The following is a 26317-nucleotide window of genomic DNA, read 5'->3' on the forward strand; positions in this document are numbered from 1 at the left end:
TCCCTTCCAACCCCTGACATTCTGGGACTCTGTGACTGCGGGCGGCCTGAGGGCACCGCTCGGCTGTAGGGGGGCGAGGGCAGGGCCCAGCAGGGGCCGGCGCCGCCAAGGGTTTCCGGGGCCTCCTCGGTACCTCCGGAGCTGCCGTGGCCGCACGGACACCCGCCCAGGGACACCCCCTCAGGGGCGATGGCTGCGGGGGCGTCCGCGCGCGGGAGGGCGGGGCGTCCGCGCAGGCGCGGTGGAACGCCGCGCGCCGTTTCCCAGGGTACGGCGCGTCCGCGTCCCGTCGTTCCTCGCGAGCCGTACCGTCCCCTCTGACCCGGGCCCGTTGCTCCTCCATCCGGGCTCTCGGCGCCACACGGGGAAGATGGCGGCGCTGCTCCCTACCGAGTGGATAAAGAACTGGGAGAAAGGGGGCAAGAGCGAGTTGTGAGTGCGGGGTGTCGCGGCGGGGAGGCGATGGGGTGCTGTGGGCCGCCAGCCTGCGGGAGAGAGAGGGTGCTTAGGCCTCACCGGCCGAGGGCGGCTGGTGGGGGGGGCGGCGGAGAGGTGGGAGCGGGCGGGGAGGACGTCGCTCGGAGCTGCGTCCTTGCTGCTGGGGCTCAGGGACGGAACCCCGGCTGAGTGGAGCGCCTAGGCCGCCTGCCTGTCCGGTGCGGCCTCCTTTGTTGGTCGCGAACGGCCCCCGCCGAACCTCGGCCCCCGCAGCCGGGCCTAGCGCGCCTGACGCCCGCTGCCCGCTCCCCGAGCGCCCCCTTCCTGCCCTGGGCCAGGTTTATCGCTGTCGGGTCCCTCGTTAGCTGCTCCACCGGGGCGATATGGGGCCTAAAGCGTTCTTGTTTCGCTGGTTCCACGATGTCGACCTTTCTGGCAGAGGTCTCAGCCCCGTTCCCACCTTTCTACCCAGCGCTGTATCTTTTGACTTAACTGGTCGTTCCTGTGTGATCTACAAGATAATCTGTGTGTGCTGAGGGGTTTGGCTGCAGCTTCCTAAATCAGCCCAGGTGTGCTGGGAGCTTTCCTTCTCAGGGCCTTCTGTTTGTCTGTTGTAAGCAGTCTTACCTGGGCAGGTTCACTCCAGGTCTGCGGGCCTGGATTTCAGGAGTCCCCGTGCTCTGGGGGTTATTTCCCAGGGTGTCAGTTTCGTGTTACTGTGTCAGCTTGGACAAGGGTTTCTGGTCTCCTCACTGTATGTTTAAATGCCCTTATTTTAATTCTTCTGTGCATTTCTTGGGTTTTTTTTTTGTTGTTGTTGCACCAAAAAAATCCTACAGTTTCAAATACAGGTGTTTGGGGGATCACTTTGAGAAATGCTTCTTGATATTTACTCTTTTTGTTATTTTCTTTTGTTCATCTGTTTATAAAGGTTGTGCAGCTATGGTAACGATCTCCTCTGTTCATGAAGAAAAAGGTAGTAGGATAGAGAACAGATGTCATAGAAGCTCCTTGCACAAAACTCTGTTCTTCCCAGACCCTCTGTTTTGCAGTGGCATGGCCCACCTTTATAGCCACGTATGGAGGGGTTTGTTTTGTTTTTAAACAAATTGGTGGGCTTATTCACAAGGAAGCAAATACCAGCTTTATTGAAAAGTGAATATTACAGGAAAAATAACCCGCTCACGATTAGCAGAGGAAAAGATTAGGTTTTACAGGAAAATAATAGTTATTGGCCTGAGTGTGAAATGGCTTACATGATCTGACTAGATCAGCCCAAGATAGTATTTAGGCAGTTACTGGTTACCTAAATAAAACCACAATTTTATGTTTTGAGGGAATATGAAACTGTATTGAGAGAAGTAAATGATCTGATTTTATTTGGCATTTCGACTTCTATGTGATTAGTTATGGATGCTTAAAGTGATTGTAGTGTGTTTTTCTGATGTTTACTTTCTGAGTGGTATGGAGGATTTGTAATGCTACTGTAGTCTGGGGGAGATGCTGTTATTGGCGCAGGGGAGGAGGGGGAAAGAAAAAGTTGGTTTATAAAGAAAAAGTTGGTTTATGAAGAAAACAAAATATAGGAATATTTTAAAGGATTCCGGTAAGGAAATCAATTTTAAACTGACTGATCTTTTGCTGTGAAAAATAATTAACCTTATTTTTGCTGGTGTGATCAGTTTGTCATGTATAGCAGTAACACCCAAAATGAGAATGGATTTTGTATGTCTTAATTAGATAATTGGCAAGGCAGCATCACAGGACTTAGGCAGCAGTGACCCTTCACTTCCTAAAAATTTTTCAGAGACCTTGTTAAAAACTGTACATGCTTCGAGTTTAGTTAGTCCAGCTACCGATGTTTTATAGTATCTAATACAAACACATGAATGTACGTCATGTGGTAGTTTCAAGTGTTCTTAGCTGCTAAAAACTATAAATTGGTCAGGATGTGGGCATCCTGTAATTTTCTAGTTTGTTCAGACCTATCTCTGTCTAAATTTGTTTTGCTCAATTAGACACATCGAGGACCCTTCTTTAGTGGCAAAGTGGGGCTTTAATCATGAACTTGACTGGCAGTTTATGCAGTACATTAAGCCTCAAGATAAACTGAAGATGCTTAACATTCTGTGAATGTGAAATTTCAAGACTTGATCTTTCAAGCACTCCCAACATGTTTGCTGCTTTATTTGCATGAGGAATGTCACAGTGTTGAGTTAAAGGGCTGGGAGTCAGAAAAACAGAGTTTAGTTGTAGTTTTGCCATCCTGCCTGCAAAATGCAGTTGATAGTATTTTATCTCAACTAGAAAACTACCCATGTGAGTTAAATTATGCATTATACTTTAATGTTTGCAGGTATGCACACTTTGTGATAATTACTGCCATATGCTCTGTGTGGGAGTGTAATTGAGGGTATAGGATGCTGTATATGAATTCGGAGGCTTAAGTTCAGTTGCTGGCTCTGCCATGCAAACTTGTTTGATAGGTGCTCAATACTGCTTCAGAATTTGTTGTTTAAGCAACTCTATCCCATTGTAGTCTAAAACAAATTTCACTTTGAAACTGTTTTTCAAAAGTGATTCTGTGTTTGTTTGTTTTAATTTACTTTCTAGGTTATCCTATTTTTTAAATTGTATTTTACATTTATTGCACAGTTTTATCTATGGATGAACGCATATAATTTTTACTAGGGTAGGGAAGTTCTCCATCCTAAGCTTGCAGCAATGAACTACAAGACTACAGTAATAAAAGTTTAAAAAACTCTGAACAGACAACAAACAGCTTGGGTCTGTTGAACTGAAAAGTGGACCTCATAAGTTTCCATTGTCCTGGGCATTGTTTAAATGGGAAAGTATTGTTGTGGCTTTTTTTCTGGGTTGATTAATTGTACTAATATTGACAGTTTTATTTTTGTGAATGTTCATTTAATAATTCAAGGGGTTTTAATTACAAGTATAAAGCAAGTTGTTTTACAGACTCATCTTAACTAGTGTTTCTCGTGTTCTAAATTTGATTTGTGTTCTAAAGTAGTGTGAAGTGGATAGTACTATTTTGGTGTTGCTGGAAAGGGAACTGGAAGAGGCTGAAACTCTTACTTTGTATCAAGATGTACTTAAGTCAACTCCTCAGTGCAAGCAGACAGGGTTGTTGCTTGTGTAACATGGTTGATGATATCACCTTATGACGTAGGGGTTAAAGTGTGCATCTCAATACATAGTTTTGAATTGGATGTTTCACTTTATTGTTATTTGTGTACAGACCTTAGAAATGAGTGCTTATAGAGTAGCATCTTTGTGGACAAGTAGTAATTAAAATTTAAGAGAATCTGACTTAAATTGATGCACTCTTGGAGGATGGCTGGGGAAAAAAATCTATTGCTTCTTTAAAAAAAGTGCAGTTACCATTTATGAAAAATAAGCCATCTATTCCGCTATTTTGCTATCTCTGTTCTGATTATTTTCAAATATATTACGTTCTCTTAAATAGCATTTAGAACATCTTAGCCATATCATTACTTTTTTGCTGAGCTTGCACATTTCTGCCGATTTACAGTATATGTGAAACTGCCCATTTTCCCGTTGTCTTTACAGGATGCATATACCTTGTATTTGCTAAGTATAATCCTTTGATTGCTGAACAGCTGTTTAGTCCTGCTAGAGAGGTAGTAATCTGTATAGCATGTAAATAAAATGAGTAACGGATTGCTGCAGAATCCATTTTTACTGTTTATTTTTCATGATAAGCCTCTGTACTAATTGTACATACCTGGCTTATTTAAGAAGATGCTTAAAAATCACTCCCAGAGGAAATAGTAGTCTTGCCATTTTATGTAGGAATGTGATGTAGTTCAGATTCTTGTATTTGGTTTTTGCACATGAAAGACTTCTTGATGAAAAATAGGTGAAACTTCTGGTTGAAAATTTGCCAATGTGAAGGAAGTTCTTAAGATACTCATTGGTGTCTGTTATAGGTAAATCGCTAGCTTTTTAAAAAAACTGTTGCTTTTAAATGTGAAACTGCTTTTGAAGCATCATGCTGGGGTGAAAGTAGTGGTAGAGTAGAGGGAGAATCCTTGTAGCCTGGAAGCATGATCAGTGCAGTGGAGAAGCTTGCTCTTTAAGGATTTATTTTATAACACGCAGAACTATTATTTCATGGCACGGTCTGTACAGTGTTTAGTGTACCCTTTACATATGGCTGATTTAGTTGAGGGAGCCTCAGAGATTAACTAAAGACAATGTAACTTGACAGGTCTTTGCATCCTGTAGTGGATTCTTTTAGTGACTAGAATATGTCAAGTCCTGTCTTACCATTAATAAAATATTGCATCAGGAAATCGTGCATGTAGTTTAATGTTAAAACTTTTTACGGGCAAGGGTTTGAAAATGATCATAGACATGGTATTTCTGTAAGAAGCGTTTCCTCATTGATTACCAACAGTAGGTTAATGCTAGCACTTGTGTGCTTCCTTTCACATACCAACATTGCCTACTGTTCTCACTTTTCTGTAAGCACATGTAATATTAGGAAGAATATTTTTTAAAGTATATTATGTATATATGTATGAGGTCTATTTGGAGTCTTGTATTTCTTTGCAGTGTAACTTCTTTGAATTAGTGTTTACTCTATAAAAATCAAAAGGTAGTCAGCCATTTAAACTGCCTAAATTTAAAGTTATTTTAGCCAGAACAACAAGAAAAGAACATTTGTGTGTGTATGCTAGTATCTAACTATTTTTTGTTTTTTAATTTAAAAATATTTATTTTATTTCAGTGTGCAACTATGTCGTGCACTCAGTGAAAACAAAAGCCATGATAGTATGAGTTTCAGAGGTAAGTTGTGTGTTTTTAGTAGTTTTTAACTACATTTTTAAAAGCCTGAAAACAGTTGGTTGTGGTACCTCAGCATGTATCTGCTTGGGACATTCATATACAGTGACCATTAATGGTGCTAAAGGTGAATACTACAAATAGGAAGGCAACACAAATATCCACAACTGGATTTGTCTGTAGATGTCCAGGTGAGAGATTTTTTAGACAGTCGTGAGTGGTGGTGTGGTAGTCCAGTATGTGCTCTGTGCTGTAGAAAATGTAATTCCATTTTGCAGACTCAACGTAAAACTAGATTTTATTCTAGAAGTTAAATGTATGAACAATAATGTATGCAAGTGATTGTATTTTTACAACAGTACCTGAGTTAGACATTTTCTCCTTTGATAGAGGGATACGCTGCTGTCTTTAAGTTTTAAATCCTCAGTTTAAGAAACCTTTGGTGTTTAAAGAAAAATTAAATCTTTGTTTGCTTTGCAGAATCTGTTGGAAGAAAAGCTTCCATATTACTAGGACCACAAATGTTCTATGCTGTTTAGATGGTGTTTTGGGTTCTTGCTAAAATAGTCATAATGGGCAATTGTAATAGCAGAAAAGATAAACCAAAACATTTCAATGTAAATTATAAGTAATATTATTAAGTAAGAAGAATTATTGTTCAGTAATGCCAAATCACAAAGTTTTTGAAGAAAGGTAACCAGCAGATGTTCTCTGTTCTAGAGGGAGGTTGACAATTTCTGTATGCTGTTTTCTTTGTCTTTGCTATCAGGATCTAAAATCTTCAGTGGGAATGACTAGGTAGATACATGCAGTGGCTATACTGGAGCGTTTAATAGACAGTAGAAATAGCTGAAGTCCTTCTGGTAATGGAAAAAAACCCCTGAAACTGTGGATAATCTGGAGCGAGGTACTAAGGTTCTGACTGCTAAGAATTTGAGTTCACGTGACCTGGATCCAGTTCCAAAGTCTGCACTGGCACTTTCATTTTTTGCCTTTTGGTTCCAGGAAGACATTTATTGAAGTCCAGTATATCACAAGCTTATGGAGACAGGTCAGATTTGGTGGTGTGCCTGTGAAACAAATTCTCTGCAGTGTGGGGTAACCACTTGCAGAGACCTGAGGCTGTGCTTATGGCTGGCCTGGCTTCATTGTGAATGATTCAACTGGGTGCTGCACCACTGTACTCTCGAATTTGCCTTTGAAGTAGTAGTGTTATGTTTTACTTAGAATTGATGTCTAAACCAGTCCTGCTGTATTCAAGTCTTTAGCAATTAGTGCTCTTTGTCAAAAGCACTGTGAATGAAAAAGTTAACCTGTTCATTGAAAAAATTAACAAACCTGTTTTTAATGTAGCTACAGTGGTCTACAGTCATGAAGGTATTGAGTACTTGGTTTAAGATGTTAAGATTTATAGCTTGTGTACCCATGGCAAATATTATTAAACAAACCATGTGGTACAAATGCAAAGTGAAAGCGTGGGGTTTTGTTATTTTTCATATACTAGAAAGTATAGCATTATTGTGGTATATTATTTAAAGACAGTTCTTTACAAGTTTACCATAGCTGTTTTTGCAACCACCACGTTTAACATTGAGATTTTTCTCAAATGCAGGACCTCTGTTTAGTGTTTCAGCTTAATATAAGCTTTTGTAAAACAGCATTCTTCAGTTATGGGAGACTTTCCTTAAAAAAATGTAAAAAATCCTTGTTAAGCACTTTTCTCGAATTAAATGTTACTTGCTTGTAGAGAAATGTTTTTTGAAAGCCTATCTGTGATACAGTTAAGAAAAAGTAGTACGATGTTTTCTATATATGATACTTCTATGTATGTATATGTTTAATATTAATGTGAATTATAAGCTAAAGGTGTCTTTGTTAAACCACCTGCCAAGACCTGAGTTATTATGTGCAGGACTGTAGTTTTTCATACCATTTTACTGTTATTCCGTAAAGTCTCCAGGCAAAGTAGATAATGTCTTACTATCTGCTTGTGTGATGTCTTAGATATTGATGCTCAACTTTAACGTATCAGCAGTAATAAAGTAATCCCGATCATTGATAAGAGAAGCATATCCTGCTTACTTGCAGGGTGTCTGAAGTCTACAGCATTATTTTAAACATTGCTTTAAAAGTTAGACCAAGGGTTAGCTTGTATGTTCCTTAATTATCTGTTTCCTTTCAACAGATATTCAACAGGCTTTGTATGAGCTTGCATACCATGTTGTCAGGGGAAACCTGAAGCATGATCAAGCTTCTAATGTTCTTGGTGATGTCATAGTAAGTATATATTTGTAAAAATCGCATACTTATTAAATTTTCAGTTTGTCATAAAAGACCAAATGAAATCAAGCAGGGTAATATTCGATAGACTGGTTTTTACATGTCTAAAAAGTCATTCTTGTCCTTTTTCTTCATTTGTGTGCACTTGCAATACATGTAGTCTGTCAGGGTTTTGTGTTTTCCCCTACTTTTTGTGGTAAGGAATAGATGTATTCATTTTAGCATAATTTAAAAATTAAGTAATTTTTAAGGGCATATGAAGACTGAAGTTTTTAATAAATGCTAAAAATAGATTTCATTTGCTTATGCAGCATGTCTGTAATGCCACCTACTGGTGTTTTTGATTTATGTCTTTCTTAGGATTTAACAGTGTGCATCTGCCATTTTATTATCAGGATGCCTCAAGTCCTGTTACTGACTTTAAAATAGTGTGTTAGCCTTACTTTTTGTTTCAAAAGGGTTTTTCTTAAAATGTTTTGAATAAATAAAGTAGGGAAAAGAGGTTTTTTTCCTCTAAATTTCTAAGGTGTAATGTTGGTGTTCCTAAAAAAAAAATCTGAAAATAATACATTTTTAAAAAAATTTTCTGAAGATGATTTCTTATTCTTTCTTAGATTGCAGCTTTGACATGTATAGAACATTAAGAAAAAACACATTTTGCAGTAATTCTAGGATAACCTTTTTAGGTTTTTAAGCTTCTGCATTGGGTTTGAGAGAAGCCAAGGCTGAAGTGCACCTTGCTCTTGGGGTAGCATGTGATGACGTTTGATCTTTAGTTATTGTGGGTGCCTGAGAAAGTACATTTTACTTGCAGGCTGATGCTGCTCTTCAGACAGGGAGTTCCTTGGTGCTGGAGAAGTGGAGTAACCAGAGGCTTTTGTACCTGGCCACTAAATACTCTTTTAAATTACATTAAAATATTATGTTATATCATTACATATCAAGAATTAGTACAGTGCTTAGGTGTTAGTCAATAATGGAGCCTCTTCATTATTTATTAATCCGAGTTATTAATTACTATTACTATCATTAGTAATAATAGTCTGCATTATTAATTAATGTGAACCTTGAAGTTTTGTTTTATGCAATAGAATAAGAATTATCTAAGTGTACATACTGGAATTTGTGTATTCGCTAAGTAGCGATCTTTTTCTCATTTTAGGAATTTCGGGAAGACATGCCTTCCATCCTAGCTGATGTGTTCTGCATTTTAGGTAAGTGGGGTTCCCTTCCTTTCAGCATTGTGATAGTTTTGGAGAAATACATGCTTTTGCTTGTTGACTTCTTTAGGAAATTTCATTAAATCTGTAACTTCTATTAAATCTGACTTCTATTTACGAAATACATGTTGATTCTTCCTCAGTGTATCTGTATCTCAGTTGTTAATGTCTTTCCATTCTGCTTTATTCTGTTATAGTTTCTGGAAGCTTACCTGTTAAAGGCAATGGAAATTGATCTGCCAAGAATAGTTACAGGAGCTAGCTTGTAAGAGTGTTGGATGTTAGCTAATGGAATCAGTGACTTGCTGTTCTTATCATTCTTATAAGTATATTAAATAAAAGTTGAGTTGCTGGTAGGTAGATCATCTGTTCTCAGAATGTGTTCTGTAAATACTTTTATCTGTACAGTCACTGTTAGCGCAATGGAGCTTGTACTAATTGTCCAGAAATCTAAATGCAAATGACTTTGCCAGGTTACTGTCTGCTGACTGAGCAGGCTTTAAAGATGTGAACTTCTTATTCTGGTAATAACTTAGGGTTTTGGGTGTTGTGATATTGTTCCAAAGCTATTTCTCTCATGTTACAGCATTTTATCTTGTATACTTTTTTCCAGGTTATTGTTTTAACTGTTTGCAGTTCCTATCTTGTTTTATGTTTTGTGTTTTTTTCCAACAAATTTCGGCAAATTCTTTTGACAGCCTGCTCATCGCAACTCCTCGTTTGTCCTGCACACTGAAGGAGTGTGGTGTCTTCTGTGCTGTGGCTGCCTGTGCAGAGAGACACCTCATTAAGTTTGCACGTGCAGCCTCTGTTCTGTAACACCTAAATGATGAATTTTGACTGTTTTATTCACAATATTTCATCCTGTGTAATTGTGCCATCTTTTTGTAATAATTAGTTTTTATAATGTAGCATTACACTGATACCCTTTGGTTTTTTAAGCTCGGTTAGAAAATTTAGATTAGTTGCATCTTGTACTACTTGAGTAATTCAGACTAGTTAATCTGTTTGCCTTTTTTTTTCCCCCTCCTTCCCTTCAAATTAGTATGTAGCTAAACGCTGTGCCCCCACTAGTTACAGAGAAATGGTATGGCTGAGGAGCTAGGTTTCAAATGTGGGACAAAGGACATTTGACAATTTCTTGCTTGTTTTTAATGAGTTTCCTCTAGCACCTTTTCCCTATAAACAGTATTTGCTGCTGTCAGCATTTTTTTCCCAATGTTGTGGACTTGGTGTTGTGTGATTCTCTGGTGAAATGATTCCGTGACCTCAAGGTGGATGAGTAGGTGGAACGTGGCAAGAAGTGAGCGTGTCTCTAACAACGTGTTTTACATTGTGTTATCGTTAGCATTTAATAGAATAGTTATGAAAAGAATGAATTTGTATGAATCCCACAAGTAATTATTTGTTTTTTCCATTTCATTTTCCATCTTTTATACTAGATATTGAAACAAGTTGTTTAGAAGAAAAAAGTAAGAGGGATCATTTTACCCAACTGGTATTAGCTTGTTTGGTAAGTTGCACTTAAAGTCTTCTGTTAAAAGTATATGCCACAATCTGACAAGAAATATCAGAGAGTTTTGAAGCTATTTATTTTTTAGTAAAAGATTGTTAGAAGTTGTCCCTTAAGTTCTTTAAAGAGCTTTGAGAGAACTCAGATTTTTACCCCATCAACAATATCCACAGATGCTATGCAGTGTATACTTTGTAACCAGAAGTTAGGCTCTGGGGCTTGGTTCTTCAGAGTGCTTTTCTATGTAAAATCTACTCCTGTAAAATTCCAGTTTCAGTTAAATAGTTTCTCAGTTTTATCTGCTTATGTTTGAAGCAGAATGCATTTAGTGTCCTGGTATATCACAATATTTGACCTTTTTTTTGTAGTCAGAAAGGTTATGTAGCCTAAAGTAATAATCACATGGTTTCTAGGTCTTGTAATTGACAAATTTAATGTGTATTTTGGTGTTTTTTTTAGTATCTTGTATCTGACACTGTCCTAAAGGAGCGTTTAGATCCAGAGACACTGGAGTCATTAGGACTTATCAAGCAGTCTCAACAGTTCAATCAGAAATCTGTTAAAATAAAGACAAAACTCTTGTAAGTTTTGGGGCAAGGGTGTTTTGGGGAGTGACTGGGGAGGGGCAATGGGAATTAGTCTGGTTTTCCTGAATCAGCATGTGTAATTATGTTAGTTTTGCCAACACAGGGTATATTTTGTGGTGTGCATTTGGTTTTCATCTCTACATCCAATGTTTCAGTCTCAGTCTAGAAGAACACTGCTTGAAACTAGAATGGGTCCTTATGCACAGACTGTTACGAGCAGTTCTCCAGCATGATGTCTAAGACCAAGCTTTACTGTTAAGTAGAAGCATAATCTTGCTTTTAAGTGATCTGCATCTGAAATAAAAGAGCAGCTGGATTTGTTTGGAGAATGCTTGCTCTCTTGCAAGCGTTCATTGTACTGCATTCTATAATTTCTGCAATAACTCAAGTAAATTACTAGTTCTTAAAAGTGTATTCAAAAATAGCATTTTGTATAACAAATTTAATATTGATAAGAGCATAAATAAGCTTCACTGTGATGTGTGTTACGCAATAGTGTTTAATTTTTGTTTATTTGCAGTTATAAGCAACAGAAGTTTAATTTGTTACGAGAGGAGAACGAAGGTTATGCAAAGCTCATTGCAGAACTGGGTCAAGACTTATCTGGAAATATGACTAGTGATTTAATCCTTGAAAATATCAAATCTTTAATAGGTAAGGAATTTGAAGGAATATGTGCACTGGTTTTCCCATGTGGTCTTATGACTCCAGAAACTGATCCTAGACTACTATTTGAGGTCATCTGTGGATCAGATAATATCCCATGCAGGCATGTAGTGTGATAGTAACATGTATTGTTAGATCACCTCAGATAGGATGATGACATTTGGAACTTCCTATTTCTGTGGCAAAATTAATTTTGGAACGGTTCTGTAGTTAAATTTAATTTAGACACTGAATTTACAGTACAGCCTCGAACCTGCGTGCTGTGATTTTGATTCATTTCAGCAGTATTTTTGACGATGCACTTGTCTCTTAGCAGGCACATTGGAGGGTAACAAAGTAATGCTTTTTGCTTTTTAAGGTAGTGGATTCAATGCATGAGTTTTAGTCTTTAAGAAGTTGAACAAGTGATTCTTTTGAAGAGAAATTAGAAGTAGTAAATGTTCTTCCTTTTTCTGTTTTTGTTTGTGTTTTCTAAATTGAGTCTTGGCGAGAGTGTCACAGTCAAATACATTAAAACCAGGAAATATCTGTAATTTCCCACGTTTAACATTTCTGTTTTCAAATAGAAGAGTTTTATACCATATATTGATGTTTGCACCAGTGCCTGTTTCATTTGGTGCCAGTGCAGTAATGGTTAAAAGTCTATGCTACTATTTTATAAAAGGCAGTTTTCATCTGTCACAGAATTTTCCCTGAAACTGTCAAATCCCTGTAATAATACTACTTGCTTTGGAAGAGAGCTAGAGAAGAGAATGCTTTTGCTAGTTACTCCAGTTAAAAATATACTGAGTTTGAGGAATTTTATAACAGAAGGCTTTTCTATCTTCTGGAATTTTAGGAGTTGCAAATAGACTTCCTATAAATTGTCAATTCTTTTAAAGTACTGTCTTGCAGTAGGTCCTGGTGTAGTACAAGTGGCTTTTGGGAAGGAAAGACTAATGCAATTATACATCTGCCTAAGGGATGTGCCTGGATAAAACTTCTCATGGCACAATGAAGAAAATAGTCTAGATATGTATTCTTTTGATATAAGTAATATTTCTGTCTCAAACACATCTCCTGGGGTTTTGTTTAAAAAGTTTATATAGTAAAATACAGATATGATTACAACATTGGCTTACCTAATCTATATCCTTGCTTTTGCTCCCCTCAAAATAAACAAGCTGTTCTCCCTAATGCTAGTAATAATACTGGAATGACAGGACAGTACAGCCAGGTGGATCAGGGTCTAGCTCAAACTAGAAAGATTTTTGGGGTGTAATTGATTTCCAGCTGGCTGATTTGTGTGCCTGCATGAACATGTGTGCCAGTCAAGGGGAGAGGAAGCAGCCCATGCCTTTTGTTGGCACTGTGGTATTGCTGAGGTTGGGTTTCTACTTACTAAATGTTCACCTTAAGGTGGAAGTTTTTCAGTAATCTGAATCGAAAGTCTTGTTTAGTATCTTTGCCTAGTTCAATATTCAGCCTAAGTCAAAGTGATTGCTGTATTTACAGATGATTCCGATTATTTTGCTGTAGATAAATCCACGCTCAATTTTAACTGAAAAGAATTAACTTTAAAAACTATTTGATATGTGTTTTAGTAACAGAATGAAGATGAAAAGCAGCGGTGTTAAACTTTTCTACTCTGTTCTTCTCCACCAGGATGTTTTAACCTCGATCCTAACAGAGTTTTGGATATTATACTTGAAGTCTATGAGTGCAGGCCCGAGTACGATGACTTCTTTGTACCACTGATAGAGTCTTACATGTACATGTGTGAACCTCAAACTTTGTGCCATATCCTTGGGTTCAAGTTCAAATTTTATCAGGTAATCTCTTTCCAGTCTTAATTTTTGGTTTTGATGGTTGGTTGTACTCAGTGTTGAGCTGCAGTCAGTGAGAACAGATTTTTGCTACTTTTTTTTTTTTAAAGTAGAAAATAATTTTTAAGTTGCAAAATTCCAGTATTGAAAGCAATAATTTCATTATTTGAGTGGAAGTCTTTAGTGAATTTTAGAGAAGGCTGCTTAGCGTTCTTGAAGACAGCTGAAAACCATCTTGATGCCTGCCATTTGAACTTGTATAGTGTTATAAGGTCTGGCATTAATGAAGAGATTGTATCTTATAAACAAAGACTTGTTCCCAGGACAAGAGCATGTTTGCAAGGGAGTCATGGTTGATATTTGATAAAATATTCAAGGTTTTTTTTTAAGTGTGTGGTTAGGAATTGGTTACAAGTACCATAAGGTGTGAAGAGAGTTGAATGATTTTATTTCTGAAAATTCTGTTTGTATATCACAGTTAAGTCTAGTGGCTTGGAGTAACAGCAGTTAAATAATATGGTAAAAAGGAGAACTGTGGGTTAATATGTTTTGTATGAACTTTGAGTTGTTTCTTTTGTTACATGACCTGCAGTGGTCTGATTGCCTTTTTTTTTCTTAAATTTGCAATCTTGTCCTTTTTAGGATCCAAGTGGTGAGACACCTTGCTCCTTATACAGAGTTGCTGCTATCCTTCTGCAACATAATCTCATAGATTTGGACGATCTTTATGTTCACGTAAGTGGCAGTGCTACTCTGTCAAATGCCAAGACTAAGAAAATTCAAGAAAGCAAACCAGATATTTTAATCTAAAGCTTCAGAACATACTGAATAATACCTGTATATGGACATGTTTAGCGTCTTTTAAAATTTCCAGCACTTTCTAATGTCACATATTCAAGTAAACACACACAAATATGAATGCTGGTATACTTCTTTTGAATTATCTGTGTAGCATCCTCCAGATTGTTTTCCTGCTGCCTGAATAAGAGACAGGAGCCAAATGCCTGAGTGTGCTTTAAATGCTTGAGTAACTTTGCTAAAGAACTAGACCCTTTGAGTGCTTTGCTTTACAAAACCCATTTTTTTCAAAAGTGATAGGACAATCAGCTCCTAACATGCTTTGTTTATTTTAATAGTAGGATTGTGTTTTGTTTTGTTTTTTTTTTAAACCCTTAAATATTCCTGAATAGGCATCTCATTCCATCTGCAAGAATGTCAGGTTGAAAGAGGAAAATGGAGTTGTGTTAAGATTTAATCAGACACACTTAGCTTCTGCAGTGTGACAGTGTTATCAACCAACTAGTGTAGCAATTTGGCAAATGGTAAACAATGTTACAGTTATCAAAATAATTTTATGTTATACACAAACTTTTATTTCCGACTAGCTGTAGATATTTTGAGACTTTTAAGTCTTCCACTGAAATCAAGGAAATGAGCTCTAGTTACAACTATGGAAATATTGGAATGTAGTCCTGCCATTAATTTGTGTGGCAGTTAATAGCGTTAGTAACAATCCGAGTTGTCAATAACTGTTTCTGGTTTCACAGGAGTATTTTGGCTAAAAAGTGTGTCAAGTAGAGCAAAAGTAGGAGTGCTTGTCTCAGATAATTGATGTGGAGGGAGAATACATGATAATAATGCTACTATGTTAAGGAATGTTTGTAAGCTTACGAAACAACTGCTCAGACGGGGAGTTAGGGTGGCCTGTGCAATCCCAGCTCAGACCTGTACAGGTGTGGGCATGTTCTCTGCCAGTCTCACTGCTGGACTGGTCCCTGCATTTGTTTGTATTGATCACCTTTGTCATGTTGTTTCTTGACCTCATTTTGAATCCACTTGCATTCCAGAGTGTCTGTGCCAGTCTGGCTCTGCTTGTTCAGGATGGCATTTCTTTCCTCTTTTCAGTTCAGGCTTCATTTAACTTGCTATGGGAGTTTCAAGAAAATAATTAGCATGTAGGTGTTGTATAGGAGCTGCACAATACATACATTTAAGACAAGAGGAGCTGTCAGGATTATAAGTCACATCAAGAATGTTTTACCCACCTCTGCTTTCCCCTTCCAAGCGTGTAAGAACTGTTTTCTACTTGCATATGTATACACACAGCCATCTATTGTATCTATCGCATTCTGAAGATATGATTTACCCCTTGAAATTCCACACTAGGTATTTCTTGGTGAATCTTAGTAGGTTACCTGTGTTTTCAAATGAGGAGAGTGTAACTCTTTAAACCTTTAACCTGTCCAAGTGGGATTCTTTCTTCCACAAATTTCTATGAAATCGAGGAATTCTACTAGTATACTTCCTTATTGGGGTGACGGTAGCAAGGAAAATAATCTTTCAGGGAGTAAGTTTATCTGATTAGTAACAAGGAGGGACAAACAACTACTTTGAGCTCAAGTAGTAGTAGGTCGCTTTAATTTTCAGATATAATGTTTGGTGGTTTTTTGTTTTTAGCTTCTTCCAGGGGATAATGCCATCATTGAAGAACATAAGCGAGAGATAGTGGAAGCTAAGCAAATTGTCAGAAAACTTACAATGGTTGTCTTATCCTCTGAAAAAACTGAGGAAAAGGAGAAGGAAAAGGAAAAAGAGGAGGAGAAAACTGAGAAGGTGTGTATCTATGAAAGGCTTTCTTTCCAATAAGATCATTTAAAAGAAAACATAATTGTTATGAAAACATTTTGTATTTATTTGAAACATAAACAGGTACATACTTCTTGGAAGGCTTGTGTCTGTCCTCTGGTTACTTCTGTTGTATTGAATGTGCAAAAATGTGTGGCTTGGGGTTTGTTCCAGATTTCTGTGGCCTGGTTTATTATTGCTTTTGAAGTGTGCTTATTGTCTAAATGTCTACTTGAATTTTATTTTACATATTTTTATTACATAGTTAAAATACTAAGGTTTTTTTTTCCCCTCTGGCTGTGGATTACAGCTGGATATTGCTTAAGGAGAAATATTAAGAAGACTTTATGAATACCCTTTTTCATTGTTTGTTTTCTCGCAGCCTCCTGATAATCAAAAGCTTGGTTTATTGGAAGCTTTATTAAAAATTGGTGATTGGCAGCATGCACAAAGTATTATGGATCAGATGCCTCCGTTTTATGCTACTTCACACAAGCCTATTGCAATTGCCCTTTGCCAGCTTGTACACGTGACAATTGAACCTCTGTACCGCAGGTAAAGTGAAAAGTAGAATTCTGTTTCTTCATAGGGGAAACCTGCTATTGATGTGTAAGCGTGAATTCACTAACAAGTCTAACTGTATTGGTACACTTCTAAAATTTTCACTTCTGTTTCATGTGAAATGCTGCACGTCTTATTTTTCAGAGTTGGTGTGCCGAAAGGAGCTAAAGGGTCACCGATTTCTTCTTTGCCAAACAAGAGAGCACCAAAACAAGCGGACAGCTTCGAGGACTTGAGGAAGGAAGTGTTCAACATGCTTTGTTACCTTGGTCCTCATCTCTCCCACGATCCTATTTTATTTGCAAAAGTGGTGCGCCTTGGAAAAGCCTTTATGAAAGAGGTTGGTATGACAGAACATTTGGTCAAAACTTGAAAATACCAGATTTTTGGCAAGAGAGTTTGGTCTCGCCAGGTTCCAAGATGTAATGATAGGGTGACAGAAGTTACATTAAGTTTGGGTTCCAAGTAGTCTTTGTAATAAAATTATAGTAACTTCAAGCATTTCCATCTTCCCCTGTTTCCATGTCTCTGTAGGAGGTGTCATTTTTCAGCATTCTCTCACCCAGGATGATGAGGTTTCCCAATGGTTCCCACTCTGTCTTTGCAGCATGCTTATTTCTGGCCTGTGAGAAGATTGCTCTTTGAGTGATATGTGACGTTGCACTGACAACACAGTTAATTTGGAAACTATAATCTTGAGGCAGTAATTCACTTCACTGCTGTCAGCAGACTATTAGGATGACTTTGTAACTAAGTTCAAGTACTGATGTTTTGTGAGAAAGCCCTTGTTTCTGTGGATACGTACAGTAGAATAATGAACATTACTTGGTTAAAGGCATCTCTTGTGCAGTTTTACTGTAAATACATGAATATAATAGTTTGTGTTTCTGACAAGAATGAGCAACATTTTTAGCTATTTGCTCTAGGTTGGAACTATGAAGAAGTTCGTCAGTGACAAAGTGGTTAAGGTAACATAGGGAAAGTTACTTTTAATGCAGTATTGCCATCAGCATGTTCTAGTTTTGAAACTACATTTAACACACAGTAGAAATACTTATAACTGGAGGTGATTTGACTGGAAGTTAACCCATACAGTAGTTTAAAAGTCAGACTACTAACATTGCACTGCAGCTTTCATGTTGAAGGGCGCCTTTAAAATCATTGTGCGTTACTGGTGTGATAGCTTAATATGCTTTTCATGGTGAGTGGAACAAGAAGAGAGAAAAAGTAATTTAATAACGAAGGCTAAAAGCTTAAGAGAGTATTATTCTGAGAGAAAGATGGGGAAAAACAATCTATGGCTGTTGATAACTGGCTTGGAAGTCCTGCGTTTTGGTATTTGTTTTTTAACTAGAAGACGAATGCATAGGGCTTTGCTTTCCTCTCTCCAACACGAAAATCCAGTATTTCATACATAACTAAAATATTAAGGAAACTTACTATTATTACCTCCTTTTGAACAAAAGTCTACAAAGCCCCCGTATATGTAAGCAATTCATTTCATCTATGCATTTGAACATCTGTTCAAAAATATTTTAATGTTGACAAGTTGGAAAGTTAAGCGTTTACTAGGCATGTTGCTCTCCAGGCTTATGCTTTTGCTGAGGTAGCCTGGTTGTGAAACCGTAACTGTTACGTTAATTATGCTACAATTAACAGATTGTCTTTGTTACAGTTTCAGTCTGATGGAAGCAAACAAGAAGATAAAGAGAAAATGGTGAGTTTATTTTGGAGGAAGGTGTTTTTATGTGAGATGGTAATTGACACCACATGTTTAATAAGTGTACAACACTTCTTTCTCTGTAGAGTTTTACGCTTTAACAAATGCCAAATGCATGTTATAGACTTTTTTTTTAATCAATGCGTCTGAGCCAGTCACATGGGTTTTTTTCCATATTCATGTCCTTTTTTTAAAAAATAAATAAATAAATTCATTCTATCTTGCATTCTTCAATCCTAATCTCATTCTTTTAGTCTAGTGGTCTAGTGCATTCTAGGGGGTACCTCCAGCTATTTATTCTATAAATACATTTTTCATGGTGGCACCTTGTATCTTAAAGAACATACTGGGGTAGCGCATAGAGAAAAGGAGAAATTAGAACTAGAGCAGGTGCTTAGTAGTACAATGGAAAATGCTTCTTCATTGACTGATTTAGTTATTTCTAATTTTTCAATTTATTGAATTATCAAGATTAGTCACAATGAAACCCAAGTGTCCTATTAAGGTCTAACTTGCAAAAATAAGTTTTGTTTTGTTTTTAAACCAACAAGCAAGTTTTCAATATGAAGTTTGTTCAGTTTTGATTATTACTTATTCCTCGCTTCTCACATGCCATGATTTCCTGACTTCCTGAATCATTGCAGAGAAAATTAGTCTCTTCTCTTTGGTGTGTGTTGTGTTGTTTGTGGATGTTTTAGGTTGTTTTTCTGCTATGGTTATTCTAACATAGCTCCATAGGAAAGGAAAATGTATAAGAAAGAGAGAGGATAGGATACTGAAAAAATGGAAGTTGGTAGTGTGCCTTGGAAACATGTATAATGCCTTCAGGTTTTAATCTGGAGTTTTGAAAATGGAAGTTGTGGCAAGGAACACCTTAATACATTAGAAAGCAGTTGCCAACATCTATTTCTTCCGTTGCACTTCACGCAAATCCATGGTATATCCATTTTAAAATTATTTATTTGATTTGAGAATATGAGTGCAACGTGCTGAAAGCTTCAGCAGCTTTGCTCAAATATCTTAAATAGGCAAACAAAATGTTGACAGTATACGTGGTCCATAAATTGCATAATAGAAGATTTATGATGGGAGATATTTTTAATGCTGTTTTTGTTTCGGAAGTCTTAATCTTGTGGCAAACTTGTATTTTATCAATCTACAAAGATGTGCAATTTGTGCGTATCTGCATAGGATGTATAGCGTTGCTTCTGATGTACTTGATGGTTACCTCGAGTCTTTTCTCTTTGTCTTAGGAGATACTGTTTAGCTGTTTGTTGAGTATTACCGATCAAGTCTTACTTCCATCTCTTTCTCTGATGGACTGCAATGCATGCATGTCTGAGGAATTATGGGGAATGTTCAAAACTTTTCCATACCAGTACCGGTGAGTAGAATAATTTGTTTCCGTTCTTTGGAAGTGGTCTCTTGAATTGTCAGTACTAAAAATGTTTTTTCTTTATGATCTTTCAAGGTACCGTCTTTATGGGCAATGGAAGAACGAAACATACAATAGTCACCCTCTTCTAGTGAAAGTTAAAGCTCAAACCATAGACCGAGCCAAATATATCATGAAGTAAGTTGTCTAATGCCATAAATAAGGATCAACTGTGATATTGCGTGTCACCAACTGAAGAAAAAAACTTGACAAATACGTTCCCTTTCTAATGAGTCAGTAATTTCACTGATAATCCTTGTTCATAAAGTATTTAATGTACTGTGATTAAGAACAGTGAAATAAGGATACAGTCGAGTTTGTCACCAACAGGGTATTTAATCTGTGAAAAATGTCCCCTTAAATTATTGAAAACCTTTTCCCTGGGTATACTGTTGTTTGAGAAATTGCTTCGCTTCTGGAAATGTCAGAGTGCAACATATTTTCTCTAGGTATGGAGACTCTCTAATCCAAAGAGTCTTAAAAATCTTGTTACAATTTCTGCAGGTCTGAATTTAAGGCAGTAATTTGAACTGAATGGAATGATTCATTCTCATTTTCAAGCGGGCACACAACAACTTTAGATTGACCTCGCGTTTAACATCTCTGGCATCATTGTCAGGGACTTCAGTTCTCCGTTTGTTGCCAAAAGCAAATGCCATGATTTTATAATGTGGATAATTAGAACCTTTCTACATAGGGAAGACAGAATAATTATTACTGGGTGAAAGACTTCGGACTTGCAGCTGTGAAAGCTAAAAACAGTGTTTTTGATTCTCTTCTGACTTGCTGCGTAGCCAAGCAGAGATGTAAAACTTTACCTCCCTTTTCTGGTGCAGTGGCTTTCAGCTGTGCGGATGAGCCGCAGTGCTGTCCGTTGTTGAGATTGTGAGGCGTACAATTCACTTTTGTGTATCAGCTTCAGGTTTGATGTTAAGCTGGTATCTTCAGTAGGGGATGCCGTGGAAGTGTAACAACGAAATTCATATTGTGTGTCAATGGACAGAATGCAACAAATGCAAAGTGACTGATTTGTGGCTAAGTCAGACTTGCAGGAGACATTAACAGCATAACGTGCAAAGTACTCAGAGTTGAAACGAATACAGTCTATAGTAGTACAGGGACAACTGGTTTGTATGTACTGCACCTTATAGGATCATAAATTTCACGTTCCCAGAGGAGTGACGTTTCTATGCTTAGATTTCTTAAAAACACATTTGCTAGTGACAGTTTAAACTCTGTGACTAATAAAGGTGTTTCTTCACTGGAATTAGCTTGTTTAATGTTCTTTTAGATTATGTGTTGCAATAAAATATGTTCTATTTTACAGGCGTTTAACTAAGGAAAATGTGAAACCCTCTGGAAGACAAATTGGGAAGCTCAGCCACAGCAATCCTACTATTTTATTTGACTATGTATGTAGTTACATGTATTTGAATACTATTTTATCTTAATGGATATTGAAGTGTAGGAAGGGACCTGCTGTCTTAGTGACAGGGCAGCTATAATTTAATTATTTTTTTACTTTTGATGCAAGTTTTAGAATGCGGTAATTTGCTAGTAGTGCACAGGTCTGAGATACTGAATATAAGTAGCTACTGAATAACCATAACTGCATAGAAAATTACATCTGCTTATTTATAGGAGTAAAGTAACTTGAGAGAGCTGAGCTGGGTCTCAGAGGCACAGGGTCATGCTGATGAGGGTATGCAGAATATGAACTCAAGTTGGGTTGCTCTGGGCGGTTGTATATGTGTATAGTAAAGATAAAGCAGGTTCATTTAGCAGAAAACCTAAAGCTTTGAAGTCTGAAATACACCTCGGAGGTTGGAGAGGATTTCTAAGACTACTTGGTGCTACAGAATGCTTGAGAGGTGTAAAAGTATATTGATGGACCTCCACCTGATTCACAAATGTGACTTGAGATTTTACTTGAAGTTAACACTGCAATACACATGCACACAAAGCATGCACGTCATGCATCAATGAGAACATTCTGAAATTTTATGAGTACAGTTTACTTGCATTCTTTCATGACCTAGGTTCATTTTTTAAAATAGTATTTTATTATTGTGAGAAGCAACAGAAAATCTTACTGCTAAGGGTTAGGATTCTTAAGAAATCTTAGAAAAAATGAGTGAAATGCTCTTGCGATTCTATTTTCTGAGCACTGAAAAGGAAAACAGTTATACAGAATTGTTCTTACATGTTAGAGACATGTTTCACTGATCTCTAAAGTGCTAGATAGAATAATGACATTGCCGGTTACTTTGAAAGTGGTTTAGGATCTTCTGAAAAAATAATTTCAAAGGATGTTTTGTGTATGTTTTGGAGACAAGCATTGTTAAAAGGTTTTTATTTATTATGTGAAAGACAAGGAATACTGTTCCTGTTCAGCTGTATGTCTTTTATAACTTTCAGATTTTATCACAAATACAAAAATATGATAACCTAATAACTCCAGTTGTTGATTCACTGAAATACCTCACTTCTCTGAACTATGACGTCTTGGCATGTATCCTTTTATGTAAATCAATACATCAACATACTGATAAAGTTGCAGTTGTAGCCAGATTAAATCTGTTGTCTGTGAGTAAATACTATATTTTATTGTTTTCTATTCTTGCTACTTTTTACTGGAGATTTTAGTGAAGTTTGCAAATCCCTTTGCAGTCTTAGTGGCTTAGAGAACCCTCTCTGTTCTTTCATTCTATCAAACTTTGTTTTAAAGGCTTTTTTACTACTTTGTTCTTGAAGGCATAGTCATTCTACAGATACTGCTTTTAAAGCTACCATTTCTTTCATTATTTTCTTTTGTTATACCATAACTATGTTAGTGGATCCCCTATATCATTCTTGCCATACTTGCATGTCACGTTTGTATATTACAAATTGTGGAACTGGAAAAACAGGACTGTATAACTTTTGTTTTTACAAACTGAGGAAAAATATTCTCTTTAACGGACACTAAAGACTGTATCATTGAAGCTCTGGCAAACCCTGAGAAGGAGAGAATGAAGCATGATGACACTACCATCTCAAGCTGGCTGCAGAGTTGGTGTTCTTGTTTTATTTATTACATTAATGTTTCAAATAGTTCAGCTTCCCTATGATCTACCATTCTATTGATGAGTATGATGGATATTTCACTGGGATCTGCCAGCTATTTTTTTTAAACTAAGCAGAAAGCTGGCAACTTAAATCAATAGCAAGATATATTTTCTTTGTGTTACAAAAATACCTGTATTACTAACATTCCATGTGTATGCTGTTAATGCTTATTCAATGATGAGTATCTCATGAGGTGCAGTCACAGCTGTTTCTCCTTGCTTTAGGTCTGGCTAGCTTTTGTGGTGCAGTTTTCCGAAAATACCCGATTGAGCTTGCTGGTCTGCTTCAGTATGTAGCCAACCAACTGAAAGCTGGGAAAAGGCAAGTCTTGCACAGCTGATCTTTATAAACTCTATTTTTATAATGTATTTTTGAGTGCTTGCTGATACACGGGTGCTTGATGTAGTTGTTTCCCTAGTAGCAGTAAAGCTCCATTCATAATACCAGGAAGGGTAAGAAATTCAAGTAGAAGGAAGAGTAGTGTCCTCTTTAGTACATTATTTTTCCTCTGATTGTTTAGCTGTGACATATTATTTTTGAAGTACTGAGTTTTCATCTGTAACTTACTTTAATACACTTAATAATGAGCCTGACAGGGAAAAAAAACATGCCAGTCTGTAATATTGTCATAGAACTTATTCTGTGTTACTTTTTAAATAAGTATGTGATATACAAAGGTGTGACTGTTACAGTTTGAGTTTTTGTTTTCTCATAATGTCTTCTCTGCAGGGATAGTTCTTAACATTTTAATATTATTTTAAACATTCCATCCAATTTATTTAATGGCAGTTGGATTGCTTCTTGATGCATCAGTGTTAATAATGACTCAAGAATATTTTTAAACAAGCTTTGGAATTTGGATATTCCTTTTCCTTTTGTCCTTCTATCATCATCACTTAGTATAATTGTTTCATTTATTTAATTTTAATGTGTTATTTTTATCACATAGGTATCAACTTTTTTCTGTTATTAATCCCCATATGCTTACTGAAAGACAGCTTACCAGTGGAGATAACACAGCGTGTTATTTTAGGGTATTTATGTTGAGAAACCTAGTTTTTTCCCTTCCTTGCAATGTAGACACTCAGTCTCATGTGCTCCCCTGTCCCCAATTTGCTTTGTATTCTGATGATGGTACAATCACATTGAGCTACAGAGGAAGGGTAAGTAATGTTTCTTGTCTTTCCCCAGAATTAAGTATTAAAACTTGAAGTATTTTGAAAAGAAAAATCAAATGGTTTTTAATATTCAGTTGAGTATTTGGGGTCATAGAAATAAAATTAATTTACCACTATGACCAGTTCCGTGGGGCTGGAGTATTCGACATTTGAACAGGAGTATATGCTTGTATCACATAGTTACTAGGCAGAAGACACACTTAAGTTTGGAAAAGGAAACAAAATATAAATAATACAAAGTTTTTTATATTGCAACAATTTATATTGAAGGACATAGGTCAACACTTTTATAAGTAGGACACACAAATTTCAGAAGTTACTGGAAAATATTGCTGATTTGATCATTCAAGATACAATTTGCCACTGTTGAGGAAAAGTCATTGCCCTTGTAGAATGTAGAGCAGGAGATAAAGCCTGGGCTCGGGATGGGATGATTATTGGAGTGGTTTGTATATTCTGTGTTTTAAGTAAAAATATCTTTTCCATGCTCTGGATAAGCACTCCACGCTATTTTTTCCAGTAAATTTCTTAGGCTGTGTGCTATTATTAGAAAATTTTAAATAACATTTAAAATATTCCATGTTCATGAAATAACATGAATAGGTCTTAAGCCTTTCCAACAGTACAAAGCATGTAAAACAACAAAAGGAAGCAATAAACATTGATTAATTTGTTGATACTTAATAGGACCACACTCACTGTTATTTTCAGAAACAATGAAATAATTCTGAAGGGGTTCTGGAATCCAGCTGTTGAATGTCTGCATTACTTTTAAGTACTAACTTTCTATTCGCAATAAAGAAATCCTTGTATGCTCAGCACGCTGGTTTCTTCTTCGAAAAAGGATTAAAATGTTGTTTCTTTTAATGTGCATCATAGTATTGTTTTGTACAGTATATTGAATGTGATAGCTGCCATTTCTTAAACAAATTTTCTTGTTTCACTCCACTTTTCTGTTTTCTGTGCAGCTTTGATTTGCTGATTTTAAAAGAGGTAGTACAGAAAATGGCTGGGATAGAAATTACAGAAGAAATGACAATGGAACAGTTGGAAGCCATGACTGGTGGAGAACAACTGAAAGCTGAGGTGTGTTTGTGTTAAATGTAATTAATGATATCTGTTGCTTGTGCATAGTGGTTCTAAAGACACTGTGATCAACTCTGGCAACATAGCTCAGGAGGGTGTTAGAGCTGCGAATTGCAGCAACTGATGCACTGGGATGTTGTGCAGCTCTGCTCTTCCGTCCTGCTCTGCAGGAGCAGCTCCCTGCTGAGCCGAGGAACCTCTTAAACCTTTCGAACAGTTAAAACTGTTGCAGCCTTGGCATAGGAGTTGTAGTTGAGTCTGACCTGGAGTCAGCTCTCTGGGGCATTGAATAGCTGTTATCAGAACTAAAATCTGAAATTCCTTGGAGCAGATCACAGCAGACTGCGGTCTGGAAGGCAGTGCCATGTCTGAGCTGAAATGTCACTCTTTGTTTACTGTGTAAAAGACTAATTAATAACATGCAAGACTAATTAATTTCTTTTTCTTAGATACATACATTACAGTACAGGATCCAAGGAGAGAGTTTTATTGACAGATGGGAAACTGTACCGATGTTAGTTCATTGGTATTTCTGCAATCAGAAGCACACATGGCTTCTCTAATACTTTGTGATGCACTGTTTCCAAACTTGGGCATCTTTTTCTGTCCTACACAGGGTGGATACTTTGGCCAAATCAGGAATACAAAAAAATCTTCTCAGAGATTGAAGGATGCGTTATTGGACCATGATCTTGCCCTTCCACTGTGTCTGCTTATGGCTCAGCAGAGAAATGGTGTAATCTTTCAAGAGGGAGGGGAAAAGCATCTGAAGCTGGTGGGAAAACTGTATGATCAGGCAAGTAGAAACACTTGTGTTTGTAAGAACCCCCCTTTTCTTGGGTAAATTTTACAGTATCAGCACTATATATTAAGTTGCAGTGATCTCATTGTTAAAATACATGGGTGTATTAAATATACATTGTATTGAGAAGTGACTTCTGAGTGAAAGATTAGAACATCCTTTATGAAAAAAAGTTCTTATTTCTTAAGTTTGCTATTTTGTTTTTATGATCTCACTTTGTTAGAAGAACTTTATTATTTTTTAAAGAAGCACCCTGAATTCTTTTGCTGCTGTAGGTAATAGGAACTAGTTTATTTTTATTCTGGTAGAACAGAATGCTCTTATAGTTCTTCTCTTCTTAGTTTGTTGGGGTTGGTTGGTCTTTAAGGTGCCACAGTTAGAATTGAGGCAGCATTGAGTGACAGAAGTATGTTACATGGAAAGTTTAGCATCTCTTCCTGTATGAGAAAATTCTTGCTGTACT

General features: G+C 36.9%; 1 protein-coding gene across 11 annotated transcripts in view; it reads left to right on the forward strand.

Annotated features, from left to right (window-relative positions):
* The first annotated feature begins 303 nt into the window (after nt 1–303).
* Nucleotides 304–26317, forward strand: part of THOC2 (THO complex subunit 2) — a 45768-nt gene continuing 19754 nt past the window's right edge. For all 11 annotated transcript variants that reach the window (XR_013922774.1, XR_013922775.1, XR_013922776.1 and 8 more), the window contains exons 1-21: nt 304–432; nt 5213–5271; nt 7454–7545; nt 8711–8762; nt 10211–10281; nt 10741–10862; nt 11389–11522; nt 13179–13345; nt 13982–14074; nt 15797–15952; nt 16347–16519; nt 16670–16865; nt 18201–18242; nt 19499–19629; nt 19717–19818; nt 21008–21092; nt 22099–22192; nt 22651–22731; nt 23013–23109; nt 24935–25052; nt 25669–25848. Coding sequence is in view for 7 of the 11 variants with exons in the window: in XM_080352677.1 (XP_080208803.1) it covers nt 371–432; nt 5213–5271; nt 7454–7545; nt 8711–8762; nt 10211–10281; nt 10741–10862; nt 11389–11522; nt 13179–13345; nt 13982–14074; nt 15797–15952; nt 16347–16519; nt 16670–16865; nt 18201–18242; nt 19499–19629; nt 19717–19818; nt 21008–21092; nt 22099–22192; nt 22651–22731; nt 23013–23109; nt 24935–25052; nt 25669–25848 (2307 nt within the window). In the remaining 4 variants the exon portion in view is untranslated. The remainder of the gene's footprint in view (nt 433–5212; nt 5272–7453; nt 7546–8710; nt 8763–10210; nt 10282–10740; nt 10863–11388; nt 11523–13178; nt 13346–13981; nt 14075–15796; nt 15953–16346; nt 16520–16669; nt 16866–18200; nt 18243–19498; nt 19630–19716; nt 19819–21007; nt 21093–22098; nt 22193–22650; nt 22732–23012; nt 23110–24934; nt 25053–25668; nt 25849–26317) is intronic.

Source organism: Nesoenas mayeri (genome assembly GCF_963082525.1).
Source record: "Nesoenas mayeri genome assembly, chromosome: 13".
In the NCBI taxonomy this organism is placed as follows: domain Eukaryota; kingdom Metazoa; phylum Chordata; class Aves; order Columbiformes; family Columbidae; genus Nesoenas; species Nesoenas mayeri.